The sequence below is a fragment of the Macrobrachium nipponense genome, chromosome 24, assembly GCF_015104395.2.
Source record: "Macrobrachium nipponense isolate FS-2020 chromosome 24, ASM1510439v2, whole genome shotgun sequence".
NCBI classification, from domain to species: domain Eukaryota; kingdom Metazoa; phylum Arthropoda; class Malacostraca; order Decapoda; family Palaemonidae; genus Macrobrachium; species Macrobrachium nipponense.
In genome coordinates this window covers 54242914-54256452 of record NC_061091.1, presented here as the reverse complement: position 1 = coordinate 54256452, position 13539 = coordinate 54242914, and the positions used below count along the sequence as shown (strand labels likewise).

Genomic DNA, 13539 nt, shown 5'->3' with positions numbered 1-13539 from the left:
ACGGACCTCGCTGCTGTGGCCGAACCACTGACAGCAGGTGAGGAAGTGCCGGTGTTAGCCGGCACTCCTCTGGTCCCCGTAGTCTTCTTCCTTGCGGAAGAAGAGACGGGTCCTGCCCCCGAAGGAGCTTGGGTGACCAGCGGAAATAAACCCCCCGTCTCACCGGAGCGAGACGGGCCCTTAGAAGTTCCCGAAGGAGACTTCTTAGGGGGGGGGAGGCGACCTCTTCTTCTTCGGCTAGGGGGAGCCTTAGAAGACGAAGGGGAAGAGGCGGCAGACGACGACGAAGACGAAGAAGACGATGAAGACGACGACGACACCTTCCTCCTCTCCTTCTTCTTCCTCGTCAACCTTCTCAGGACCGACGTCAGATCTGTCATCCAGAGCGGAGCCGGGGCTGCTGTTGCCGAAGCAACAGGGCCCGGACGCACCTGTCCGAACAGATCAGCATCGGGAGCAGCGGCGCCAGAAACAGGAACAACATCAGCAGGTGCAGGCATCACAGGAACGGCAGAAAACCGCAGGAGCAGGTACAGGAACGGCAGCAGTGGTCCACGTCACGTCCGTGGACAGCAGCTCTGGGCAGGTACAGCAGGTACGGCAGACTGTGTTAGGCGGTCTAGTGGGCGGACCAGCGGCACAGACATCCTAGGTACCGGTGGGAGGTCCAGGGGCGAGCTCTTCGGGCACACGAAGTCCGGTCGCGGCAGCACGGCAAACACAGGCGGCGGCATCACACTCCCCCGAGTTACGGCGACTGGCCCCTGCACCGATGTAGTGGGTGTCACAGAGACCGCGTGCTGGGTGTACACCAGGTGAGGAGGTGAAGCGTAGCCGGGTGTTGTAATGGTCGTGGTGGTGGTGGGTCGTGGACCGTTGCATGGGTGACCGCCACGGAGCCAGCGAGATGGTAGAGCAGCCCCTGGACACTCGGCACGCCCTGCAGCCCCAACGATGCCCACACCTGTCCGAGGTCATCCTTCGCGGCAACCGCACCTGAGGAGGCAAAAGTCGGGTGATTAGAAGGATCCTCTACCCGTTCGCGCGAAGACGAACGGATAGAGGACCCAGAGTACAACTCTACGTCAGGGTATCTAGCTCCCTCTACACACTCGACACTTCAGGAGAGGAGAAGGAACCTAGACACCCCCCCGAAGGGGAAGGCGCGAGACGTGGAAGTTGAGCGGTCGGCAGGAAAGAAGACGAAGTGTCCGTCACCAAAGGAGTCGCGGGAGAGCTTCCCGACGACTCCTTTGCAGGCCCTCGCTTCCTCCCGCCCTCATACAAAATCCACTGCGCCTCCGACCAATTAATAAGCACATTACAAGGGTCGGCTCGGGAGCATTCGCGCCCCCGACACCGAGCACACAATATGAGGGTCTATCTCCGTGAGAGAGCGGAACTTCCCGCATTTACGCCCTTCGGTACCCGGGCATAGTCTCCGTGGGGTAGCGAGGCGAGGAGATTCCATCATTAATTAATTGCAGTTCAATTAATATGAAAAGAGAGAAATGATTGTACTTACAATGAATTCTTTCATACACAAACACAACCATATACTCAAGAAAGCAAACGACGAGAAGCGGGCAGAGAGCGTCGAACACACACGTCCACTCGCTGTGAGGCCGAAAGCAAAAGTGATTTGTTTACCTCCCAGTCGCGCGCGCGCGCCTGTCGGACAAGCAGTTAACTACCGAACCCCTTGTTCGAAAGCTTACGACCTATCCAGCTGCCGCTAGTACCTTCCTATTGTAAAAGGACCGAAGGTTTGTATGCCGTGTCGGAACAAATAAATATTGGAATATATGACAGCACAAAAAAAAATTTTCATATATAATTGTATACAAATTGCTCTGTGAGCAAAACGGTTTAAAGCTAATGAGTTAATTTTTTGTTGTTGTATTGTACCCTAAAATTGCGATGAATTTGGTATATAACAAATTGTAAAACGATCAAAGCAACACAGAGAAAAATTATTATCACAAAATGATGCATGAATTCGTAACGCCTTGTGGACGTTAAAAAAATGACAATTTGTCGAAAATTGCATTTTTCCTAACTATACAAACCTGAGGTCCTTTAACAATAGGAAGGTAACTAGCGGCAGCTGGGACGGTCGTAAGCTTCGAACAAGGGGAGAACGGTAGTTAACTGCTTGTCCGATCGTGCGCGCGCCCGCGCGCCCGAGAGGTGAAGAATCACTTTTGCTTTAGGCCCATGCAAAAAGTTGCAGAGTGAGGGGTGGCATGAGGTGGGACTATATGTAAAGGACCTCAGGTTTGTATAGTTAGGAAAAATGCAATTTTCGACAAATTGTCATTTGTTCCGATACGTAATACAAAACCCTCGGTCCTTTAACAATAGGAAGGACTCACTTCTTGGTGGGAGGAATCTGAGTCTTTTTGGTGAACAGACTGGTGTTCGTCCAACCCCATGGAGTGCCTCCCTGGTCGTAAGAGCAAGGGAGGGATCCAAACCTCTGTCCGATTGATCGGGGTGTGCACCGCAGGATCAATGGTCAGACCTCTGGGCCAAGTACTAAGAGAGAGGCAAAGCGTATCTCTTCGTACCAGCAAGCAAGAACTTGTTCCTGTTTGCAAGAGACAATCATAAAATGATGGGTTTGTCTCAATTTGGCATCCACTTCCTCCCCCTTGTTGGAGGAAGTGGAAGGTATATTTACTCCTATCCATACTGAAAGGGATAGGATGGTGCCTACATTGAGTAGCTCACCTGTATCTCGTCCTTACCAGCAGGGTGACGACCGTGTCCCTCTACCCAAAGGTAGAGGAAGAAAAAGATGGGAAGAGGAGCCAGTCACACTCTCATTCCTCATCCATTCTTACGGTCACACCAGGGACTCGATGCTGTTCAGCCTGCGAGGGTCTGGGTTAAAATACACAACGTGTTGAGCAACCACCACGGTTCCCAAGGAAAAAAGATCCAAGGAACTGTGGGCAATATCCTGAAGGTAGAAGGAGGTGCATGCGGTCCGGTTGGACCAGGCGCCTGCCTTCATTACCTGCGCCACGGAGAAGTTCTTGCGGAACGCGAGTGGAGAATGATGAAGAGGCGTCCACACTCATCCTGGGTGTCGAGTTCTTCAGACAGCTCCGTCGCACCTTCACAGGACAAAGCAGCATAGCCTTCGTATCGGAGGCGGTGACGTCCATTAGGGAGGGTATTGTGAAGGACTCGAACCAATCGTCAGTTACCGAAGGGTTCTGAGTCTTCGCTACGAAGATCGGTACGAAATCGAGCGTCACAAATCCCCATCCCTTTGTGCTTGACTTCTCAAGAGAAGTCATGCAGTTACCTAAGACGAAAAGAAGGGAATAGTCGTATGACCTATCCCTCTTCTCGACTTTGGTTATGTACAGTACTCATACTGACAAGCTATTAAGACGAAGTAATGATTGCTCTGGAACAACCGAACTAAGTCCACAGCATAGTTCGTAACTGACTCGGACGCTCTGACAGCTGCCGACTGACTGGTTCGGAATCAGTAGAGGCAAGTTGTCCAAGCATCTCCGGGTAAGTCACGTGACCTTCGCCCTTTAAAGAGTTATGCTGAGAGACCAAACAAATAAAATATTTGTTAGTCACCGATGCCGGACGGCGCGGCGATGATTCTCTTAATGCATAAACTCAAAAGGCGAAAGTCAATTGCCTTCAAAAGACCGAGGTCCCTGATGGCAAGAAAATCTCATAGACGTTGAATCTCAGCTTAAGGAGAAACAACACTATGTGACGTTGAAGACGAAGGTAGGCAATGAATGCAACCTACGTCTTCCAGCTGAATCGAGAGAAGGAATCTCAAGATTCTAAACCTGTGCTTACAAATGACTGAAAACGCTAACCGCCATTTCATTGCTGTCCGTTGTGCAATGAAGCGGGGCGTTCTTCAGTAATGAAACACAGAGAGCCGCTTGAAGAACTGCTTCTCATGGGCTGAACGTTTGGAAGTAGCTGGCAGGTGTGGGAGTAGGCGATGTCTTTCAATACATCTGCTAATCCGGGGGTGAACAATGAACAATTGTACACCTCCGAATACAAGATATTTTGAGGACAAACTCAGATTCCGCAAAAATCATTCGCATTATCGGGATACGATGCAGCAAGAGACTATTACAGAATTCTGTTACCGTGCGGTAAACAGAAAGATGAGAGTCGAATAGATATCTCTGTTTAAAATTCTCGCAATACCGAAGACGATGAATACTAGCGTTTCTCAGCAGTAGATGGTCATTCATGTATGCGAGAATCCCCGTTAATCAGAGACTTAAGTCCGTGATTGTTGGGCAGAGATACGGTTGTTATTCAATCAAAGCAGGTGAGAAAGACATAAACAACCGTCTATCTCAAAGCGGCAGCTGATACTGAAATGCCTCGGGCAATTCAATACGCAGTAGCTGTCGCTGACTCGTCATCCTGAGTTGCCAAGTAATCCTTTCCACGAAGGAATGCGTTCGGCTAGAACCACCGAGCATAAAAAAGATATGCTCGAGCAATTATATTTAAGCGAAACGAATTTCGGTAAATATAAAAGCTAAAATGGTGTTGTTGTGACAACACCATAGTATATAAAAATTGAAACTGGAAACTCCTGGGAGGTTGCAGGCAACCCGGGCGTTTGCTAGTTAGTCAATTAGAATACTTTTCGTCTAAGTCGCAATCCGTAGAATAACCAGGATATGCGCCTACCCCTCGGCGGACCATTCAACTGCTTAGCAGAATCATGTCGCGAGGTTAATATACGTAGTATATTTGTAGGATTCTGAACAACGATCTCCATCCTAAATTCTTTCCTTCAAGAAAACAAAATAAGGATTGGAGATCGACCACCTTCGTTCTCTATTAAAGAGAGTGAAGGAGAAGTCTTCCTCGAAGGAAAGCTTCAATGGTGAACAGAATACTAAGACGATAGTTCCAGCCAAACTGGATATTCCCGTCCGTTCTTCTCTATTCCAGGTTGGTCGCCTACTGTGAGATAGTCTTCTTTCAGCAGCAGTCTTTCTTGTCTAATGCTAGAAATTCCAGGAATTCGAGCATAGGCGAGGTTCCCGATTATCGTGTAACATATCGGGGATTCTCGTCTCGCTCACTTTGGACCGTGGTCTCGCCTAAGTGTTTGGAGATCGTAAGAAACTCCAAACACTCTGAATGCGCTAGAAATTCCGTAGAATTCTAAGCAGTCTGCGAAACCCCCACCGAATTCGTCAAACGATATCGGCTGGTGGTCCTCTCGATTCCCGTAGAAATCGAGAATGGGGCAGGATCCCTCCTCAACGACCGGGGCTTACGTCAGGTAGGACCCGAAGGTCCCCCCTGGTAGCGCAGTCCCCAACGTGGGATCCTACAGAGAAATCTCTGTAGGATCCTTCCCCTTTCCCTCGTAGCCGTAAGGAGAGAGGGAATGGGGAGGAATTGGATACTCGCTCGCCTTCCCAGTGGAACTAGCAGTTGGAGAAGAGTAGGAGCAGCCATCGCCTTGCGGCGATGGCCTCTCAGAGTCTGGGAAAACGTTATCGTCAGGAGAAAAACGTTTTTCCCGAGGAGGGTTACGAACTCTCACTGTAGGTAAGGGTCTGCCGCCACTGTGAACGTCGTCTGGGTGGGGCTGATCGACACCTGACAGGAGAGAGCCGATACCGTCCTCCGACTCATTCCAGTCCTCGTCGAGGTCGAAACCTCTCAGGAGGACCGAAGGAGTATTTAAATACGGTGTCCGAAGACACGTAGAAACGCCGCTGTCGCAGTAGAGGAGGTGGAAGTAGCTTGATCGACCGGCCAGAACTGAGAGAGCCTTCTTGTCCGGAGACGAGAGACTCTGGTTCAAGACAGAATCGGTAAGCTCCGATCGCGGCATACCCACCGTCGGTTTGGGTTCCCTCTCGGGCCCCAAAACGACTCGAGCAGAGACATGGGCTCTGCTGGCCGTGGGCAGCGGCGATCCTTCCCCCCGGTCGTTGTGCTGACGAATCAGTGCAATAACCTGGGTAAAGTTACTCTGAATCTCGGAAGTTACAGCGTCTTGAGGAGTAGGACCGTCCAGTCCCTCCAACAAGAGCAGCTCCCAGGACCCTCCTCCTTCAGAAGAAGGACCAGCAACAGATCCCTGACGGTTGCCTCCAATCACTTGCGCGTACGTCCTGGTTGGTCCTAAGACCAACCTGGCACGTGCGGCGTCGTGACGGGATCGTGAGCGGCGCATCTATCACGATCACTCCTATATACCTAGCTCTTCCTGGCGTATGCCGAGGAAGTTGAAGGTATACGGAGAGACAGAACTGACGCTACCCCCTCTCCCCCTGACGGTCGCCTCCAATCACTTGCGCGTACGTCCTGGTTGGTCCTAAGACCATACGTGGCACGTGCGGCGTCGTGACGGGATCGTGAGCGGCGCACCTCTCACGATCACTCCTAGCTACCTCGCTCTTCCCGGTGTAGCCCGAGGAAGTTGAAGGTAGTGGAGAGACAGACCTGACGCTCCCCCCCCCCGCTCGCTGGCAGGACCAGCGTACGTGGGGGGCTGCAGCCGATCCACCAATAACCCGCGGTGGGGATCGATCTGCAGGCCTGGCCGTGCCGCTCACCTGTGGCCGAGCGGCTCGACTGAGCACGTCGACCCCGGTCCCGTGCGTCAGACGAGCTGCTGCTGGTCACCGTATCCGCCCGGTCCCTGTGGGAGCGGCGGTCAGGTGACCTGCAGAGCTCGCTTTCGCCGTGAGACCGGTGAGCGTCCTCGCGGCACGTCAAACCGCTGGTACCAGCCGAGGCTGGTACCGTCGGTCGAGGGGACCTGGGGGGCCTCTTCCCAGCCTCAAACCCGTGGCCGGTCAGAGACCGTCACGTCCACCCGAGGTACCGGCTGGTCGCTGCGAGAGCGGCCGCTGGCCTGGCGAGTCACCTGAGGGGCGGCTCTCGACAGTCTTCTGCTCCGTGCCTCGGCGTCATGACGCTGAGCGAACTCAGGCGTCTTAACTTTGGCTGCACGGTCACCCGAAGGAGATCGTACACTCGGAACTTCTCGCGGACGAGAAACCGAGCCAGGTACCTGGCTTAGCAGCAGAGCTGCCAAGACCAGGCGAGGGTGTACCAGCGGTAGCCAGCACACCCTTGGTCCCCGTCTTCTTCTTCTTCTCAGAAGGGGAGACGGGCCCCGTTCCCGAAGGAACAGGAGGACCAGCAGAAGAACCCCCCCGTCACACCGGAATGTGACGAGCCCTTCGAAGTTCCGAAGGAGTCTTCTTAGGGGGAAACAAAACCCGGTTACCAGCTGGTCGCTGCATGAGAGCGGCCGCTGGCCTGGCGAGAGTCAACCATGAGCGGTTCTCGCCAGCCTTCTGCTCCGTGCCGTGGTCTTGGCGCCGAGCGAACTCTGGCGCCGAAACTTTGGCTGCACGGTCTCCCGAGGGAGAGCGTACACTCGGGATCTCCCGCGAAGGTAACGAGGAGACCGAGCCGGAACCTGGCGTAGCGGCATCGCCGCTAGCACCAGGCGAGGAAGTACCAGAGCTAACCGATACTCCTCTGGTCCCCGTCTATCTCTTCCTTACGGAAGGGAGACGGGCCCCGCTCCCGAAGGAGCAGGAGGACCAGCAGGAAGGACCAGCGAAGGACCCCCGTCCCACCGAGGTGGGACGGGCCCTTAGAAGTTCCCGAAGGAGACTTCTTAGGGGGGGGAGGCAGCCTTCTTCTTCTTCGGCTTATGGGCCTTAGAAGTCGAAGGGGAAGAGGCAGCAACAGACGAAGATGACACCTTCCTCTTCTTCGTCAGCTCACGCAGGACAGTCGTCAGGTCCTCCATCCAGGCCGGAGTCGGGCCTATTGCCGAAGCAACACGGCCCGACTGCACCTGTCCGGAAGGACCTGGGACTGGGGAAGACACACCATGGGCAGGACCAGCATGGACAGGCGCAGGAACCAGGAGCGACAGGAACAGCAACCAGCTCAGGAGCGGCAGGAACAGCGGCAGCGGTAAACACAGAAGGGACAGCCAAGCCAGTAGCGGGAACCACATCAGCGACAGGTACGGCAGGCCCAGCCATCGCCTCGTAGAATCATCGGCAGCCAGCGTGGTACTGGCGGCCGGTCCAGGGGCGAGCTGCTGGAACAGCGGAAGTCTGGGGCAGGCAACACGAAGAAAACACAGGCAGCGGCGGCATACCCCTCCTCGGTACGGCGGCGACCGGCCCTAGAAGCGGCAGACGGCGTCACCGACACAGCATGGGGTGTAGACCAGCGGGGGGAAGCAGCATAAGCGGCCGTGAAGGTTGTAGTGGAGACCACTCCAAGGTCACCGCCCCAGACCTCGCTAGACTCTGCAGCAGATCGTGGATGCTAGGCACGCCCTGCAGCCGCAGTGGTCCATACCTGTCCAAGGTCGTCTCCCACGGCTGTAGCACCTGCGGTAGCACAGACAGATTAGTAAGAGGGGTTCCCTCACGCACGGGGGGGGGAGACATGCCCCACCCCACCCCGAACGGAAGGAAGACCCCAAAAACAAAATACGAGGAAGCTGAGCGGGGGGGGGGGGGGGGGCGGGGGGGGGGGGGGGGGGGGGGGGGGGGGGGGGGGGGCAGGAAAGAAGACGAAGAATCGGATACCAAGGGAGTCGCGGGAGAGCTTTCCGACGACTTCCTGGCAGACCTTCGCTTCCCCTACCCCCGCACAGCAGTGAAAAGTAATATGAAAATGAAAAAGAAACAGAATCTGCACTTGCGATTCACTTCATAGAACTTAAAGAGGGAAAAAATCAATTCCCGGTAAGAGCGGAAACTTGATCCATAATAATATGATGCTATCATAAATATATATGAAAATGAACAATACTGCACTTGCTATTTTCACTTTCACAGCAATAAATCGTAAGGATTAATTCCCGGTAAGAGCGGAATTTGATCCAAAATTAAATTTGATGCAATTAATAAATGAAAATGAAAAGAAAACTGCATTGCGAATCCACTTTCATTGCATTCTATTCATACAAAATAAGAGGCTCTTGCCGAGCGCAATCAAGCTCTCGGCAACGAACGCACAGGGCAAAAATATAATGAAAAAGAGTACTTACATCTTTCAATTACACACTTTCGCCCAAAAATACATGACTCGGCGCGAGTGCGCCCGCCCTCGGCACCGAGACATAATTCAAGGGTTCAATTCATGAAAAGAGCGGAAATCGCCGTCTCTACGGCGATAGCTCCATGTTGATTCATAATTAAGTAATGAAAATGAAAACAGTGTACTTACAGTTTCATTTTCAAGTCAAACCAAACCATTAGTAGAAAACACAATATAAACAAAGCATACGACGATGAAGCGGCAGAGAGCGATGACGAACACGCCTTTCACACCCGCGGCCGAAAGCAAAAGTGATTCTTCACCTCTCGGGCGCGCGGGCGCGCGCACGATCGGACAAGCAGTTAACTACCGTTCTCCCCTTGTTCGAAGCTTACGACCGTCCCAGCTGCCGCTAGTTACCTTCCTATTGTTAAAGGACCGAGGGTTTGTATTACGTATCGGAACAATTTATTTTTTTTTTTTTCAAAAAATTCACCATAAATCAAAATATTGTGCTAGAGACTTCCCATTTGTTGCAAATGAAGGTAATTTATTCAATATTACTAGACTGTAAGTGTTTTAGCTTACAATTGCAGTTTTCGACCATTTCCGTCGAGTCAAAGTTGACCGAAGGTTGAAATTTTGGCACTTATTGTTATTTATATGAAAATATCCCAAAAATAATAAAGGTTACAACCATGAGTTATTTTTTGTTGTATTCTACATGAAATTGCACACATTTTCATATATAAAACTTTATGTAACGGCTAATGTAAAACAGTGCAAACATTACGACAAACTGACGAAAGAATTTCCGAGATTTTCGGCAATTACCGCGCACGGATGTAAGGAAAGTGTTTTTCAAAAATTCACCATAAATCGAAATATTGTGCTAAAGACTTCCAATTTGTTGCAAAATGAAGGCAAATGATTGAATATTACTAGAATGTAAGAGTTTTAGCTTACAATTGCGTTTTTCGACCATTTCTGTCGAGTCAAAGTTGACCGAAGGTTGAAATTTTGGCACTTATTGTGATTTATATGAAAATACAGGCAGTCCCCGGGTTACGACGGTGTCGGCTTACGACGTTCCGAGGTTACAAAGCTTGTCAATAGACGTTATTTCCAGGGTTACGACGCCTACAACGCTCATCTGGGAGATGAAATATGACACCAAAAGTGCAAAATAATCAATATTTGAAGGTTTTTTTTTTTTATGAAAAATGCCATAAGAATGCAGTTTACATAGTTTTCAATGCACCCCAAGCATTAAAAGTAAGGTTTTCTTAGGATTTTGGACTATGTTCCGGCTTACGACGATTTACGGCTTACGACGCGTCTCAAGAACGGAACCCCCGTCGTAACCCGGGGACCGCCTGTACTCCAAAACTGATAAAAGCTCCAACCATGGGTTGTTTTTAGTTGTATTCTACATGAAATTGCTAACATTTTCATAAATAAAACTCTATGTAACGGCTAATATAAAACGGTGCAAAAATTACGACAAGGTGACGAAAGAATTTCTGAGATGTGTCGCTGATGCTTTTTAGTGTGAGAAGAAAGAAATTCACACATGCGTGCCTAGGTAATGCTTGTAAACAAAACAACAGCTTGATCCGTGAACTCCCAGCGTCTCTCAAGGCGCGATTTAAAATTTTTTCCGCAAACTAGGTCCATAACTATTTTTCCGCGAATATTTAAAAAAACTTTTTGTAGTTGAAGTATCGTACGTCAATTAAGCCCCCGACAGACAATTTAAGTCGACGTATAATACGTCCAGTCGGCGTTTAAGGGTTAATAAAAATTAATTGCTTTTTTTCTTTAAAGCATTTTGATTTGTCCTTTTTCAATTATAAATTTTTTTTTTTTGCTTAATATACTTTGAGGCCCTTTACATTGTGAAATTCTGAATGTGTCCCTTGCACTTTACAGTTCGCTCACCCCTGATCTAAATATGTAAACCAACCCTCTTACTGACCTTGGGAAAGTGTAGGAGTTGCTGGCTTTTGCACAGGAGCTGTAGTCAATAATAACTGGCCTGAAGCAGTCTGCAAAAGCTGCAGCCCTCCAGAAGGTGATGCTGTTCCTACCGTGGCAGTGCCAGCTGGAGACCCAATGTTAGTGCGCTGCGGCACCATCAGGCGAGGTCCTTGAGGGGTCTGCTGTATGACTAAACTACCAATATTTGAACCACTTGCTGGAACTTGGATTGCTGTAAGAAATACTCCATTAATAAGGCACTGCACAAGTTTATTTCCTACATAAGTAATACTTGCTCATATGAATTAAAAAAAAAAATTGTTATCAATACATTATGAGGAAAACCTTCATAAATGATCAATCTTACCAGTCTTTATGCTAGAGCAAGTAGTTTTCTTACAAGTGTATTAAAGAAAATACGCACCTTTAATAGTTCCACCTTGCTGAACAAGATGGAAACGAACTCCTCCACCAGCCTGAAGAGCAGTTGGAGCTGCAGCTAATGTTGGAGTAGGAGCCAACTGGGGGCGAACAGATCCAGTTGCAAGTGTAGGTCTTGGAGTGTTAGCTGGGGACACTCCAGGTGGTTTGGGCACTGACTGACTAGATGGCCGAACATGAAGTTTTATCTTTCCCGCAGGGCACCTGAAATGGTTTGTCCATTTTGCTACACTCTAGTAATTAACTGAATAATAGCTCTTATTTTACAATAGGTTATTCTTACATTGCAAAATAATATACAGTAGTTTTTTATGCTAATAGTTACTTCGGGGGTGGATCAGCTGCGGAATCAATCTCCTCAATAAGACGTCGCGAGGCTTGAAATTTTCGAATGCGATGGGCAGCAAAGGCAGTCAAACAAAGCTCCAAGTCAGCAAGAAGCAAATTCAAACTGAAGAGGTCAATGTGCTGTGGAAGAAAAAAAAATTATTCATAATCTCTCTTAACACCCCATAATAATTAATTCATAACCACTATATCTTTTATTATACACATATTTCAACCATATTCCATCCATTGTTTTTTTTTTTTTTTTCAATTTTGTCAGCCTAACATAACTTAAAACAATTTTCATATATTGAACCCAAAAAGCAAATACTATAATAAAATCTAGAATGTTACCTTAAAAGGATCATAATCACATATTCCATAAATGATGGATGGTGCATCATACTGTATGCCCCCCATCATAAAAGGGGATATTGTAGGCCGAGGTTCAAATAAGTTGGGGTGGTTGCATACTTTTCTAAGCTGCATCAGTACATTAATCACACTCAAGAAATTACCAGAGGCTAAAGTTTCTTTTGTCCTATAATGAAGAAAGAAAAATTGCACAAGAATAAAATAAAAAATTACACAGGAATATAATTCAAATTCTTTACAACGACATAGTCGGATAATAAACAATCTAACAAACTAATAAAGCGAATGTTTATTTTCTGACTTTGTTTAAATTCCACTTCTTTTTAAAAACTAGATAAAAATAGAATATATAATTGTACATTTCTTTATTTCAATACATTTCAAAAGTAAAACTGTTGAAGGACGAACTTACTTGGTTCTTGACATGAATTCCTCATAAAGGTACCGCTGCCTTTTTGACAAACGACACATGACAACATGCTCAAATTTCTTGGGCATTTGTTGCTCTACTTCAGTTTTCAATCTTCTTAAAATAAAGGGTCTTAGCACCTGTAAAAAAAAAAATTAAATATTATTCAACAAAACTAGAAACTACATACCTATGTACAGTATACATATACTACATTTAGTTTTTAAGGCTAATTTTGTACAATAACTTTAAAACTTTGTCCTTGAATTTAGTTTTAGGTGATAGTTGAAAACATATTTGGTGTTTGAACTAAAGTAGGCAGTTATAAACATTGGAATAGTGGTCTTGGGTGGGTTAACTATTAAAGTAGGCAGTTTTAAGCAATTTTTGAGGGGGGTATCAGGATAACACGGGTATTTACTTATCACGGGGGGGTTCTAGGCCCTATCCCCCGTGGATAACGAGGCCCCACTGTACATAGTTTATATATGAAAATGTGCGTAATTTCATGTAGAATACAACAAAAAACAACTCATGGTTGTCGCTTTTATCAGTTTTGAAATATTTTCATATAAATAATGATGTGCCAAAATTTCAACCTTCAGTCAACTTTGACTGCTGAAATGGTTGAATAACGCAATTGTAAGCTAAAACTCTAACATTCTAGTAATATTCAATGATTTACCTTCATTTTACAACAAATTGGAAGTCTCTAGCACAATATTTTGATTTAGGGTGAATTTATGAAAAAAACTTTTTCCTTACGTCCGCGTGGGTAACTTCCGAAAAAATCAGAAATTTTTTGTCCAATTGTCGTAAAGTTTGCACAGTTTTATATTAGCCGTTACATAAAGTATTATATATGGAAATGTGCGCAATTTCATGTAGAATGCAACAAAAAACAACCCATGGTTGTAGCCTGAATCAGGTTTGAAATATGTTCA

At 47.9% G+C, this 13539-nt stretch overlaps 1 protein-coding gene across 1 annotated transcript in view; it reads right to left on the bottom strand.

The window, feature by feature from the left end:
- Positions 1 to 13539, bottom strand: part of LOC135203116 (helicase domino-like) — a 209546-nt gene that overhangs the window by 139682 nt on the left and 56325 nt on the right. Inside the window, exons 9-13 of the mRNA XM_064232755.1 lie at positions 12599 to 12735; positions 12166 to 12352; positions 11810 to 11952; positions 11468 to 11688; positions 11042 to 11275 (exon numbers count right to left, since the gene is read on the bottom strand). Coding sequence (XP_064088825.1) covers positions 11042 to 11275; positions 11468 to 11688; positions 11810 to 11952; positions 12166 to 12352; positions 12599 to 12735 — 922 coding nt within the window. The remainder of the gene's footprint in view (positions 1 to 11041; positions 11276 to 11467; positions 11689 to 11809; positions 11953 to 12165; positions 12353 to 12598; positions 12736 to 13539) is intronic.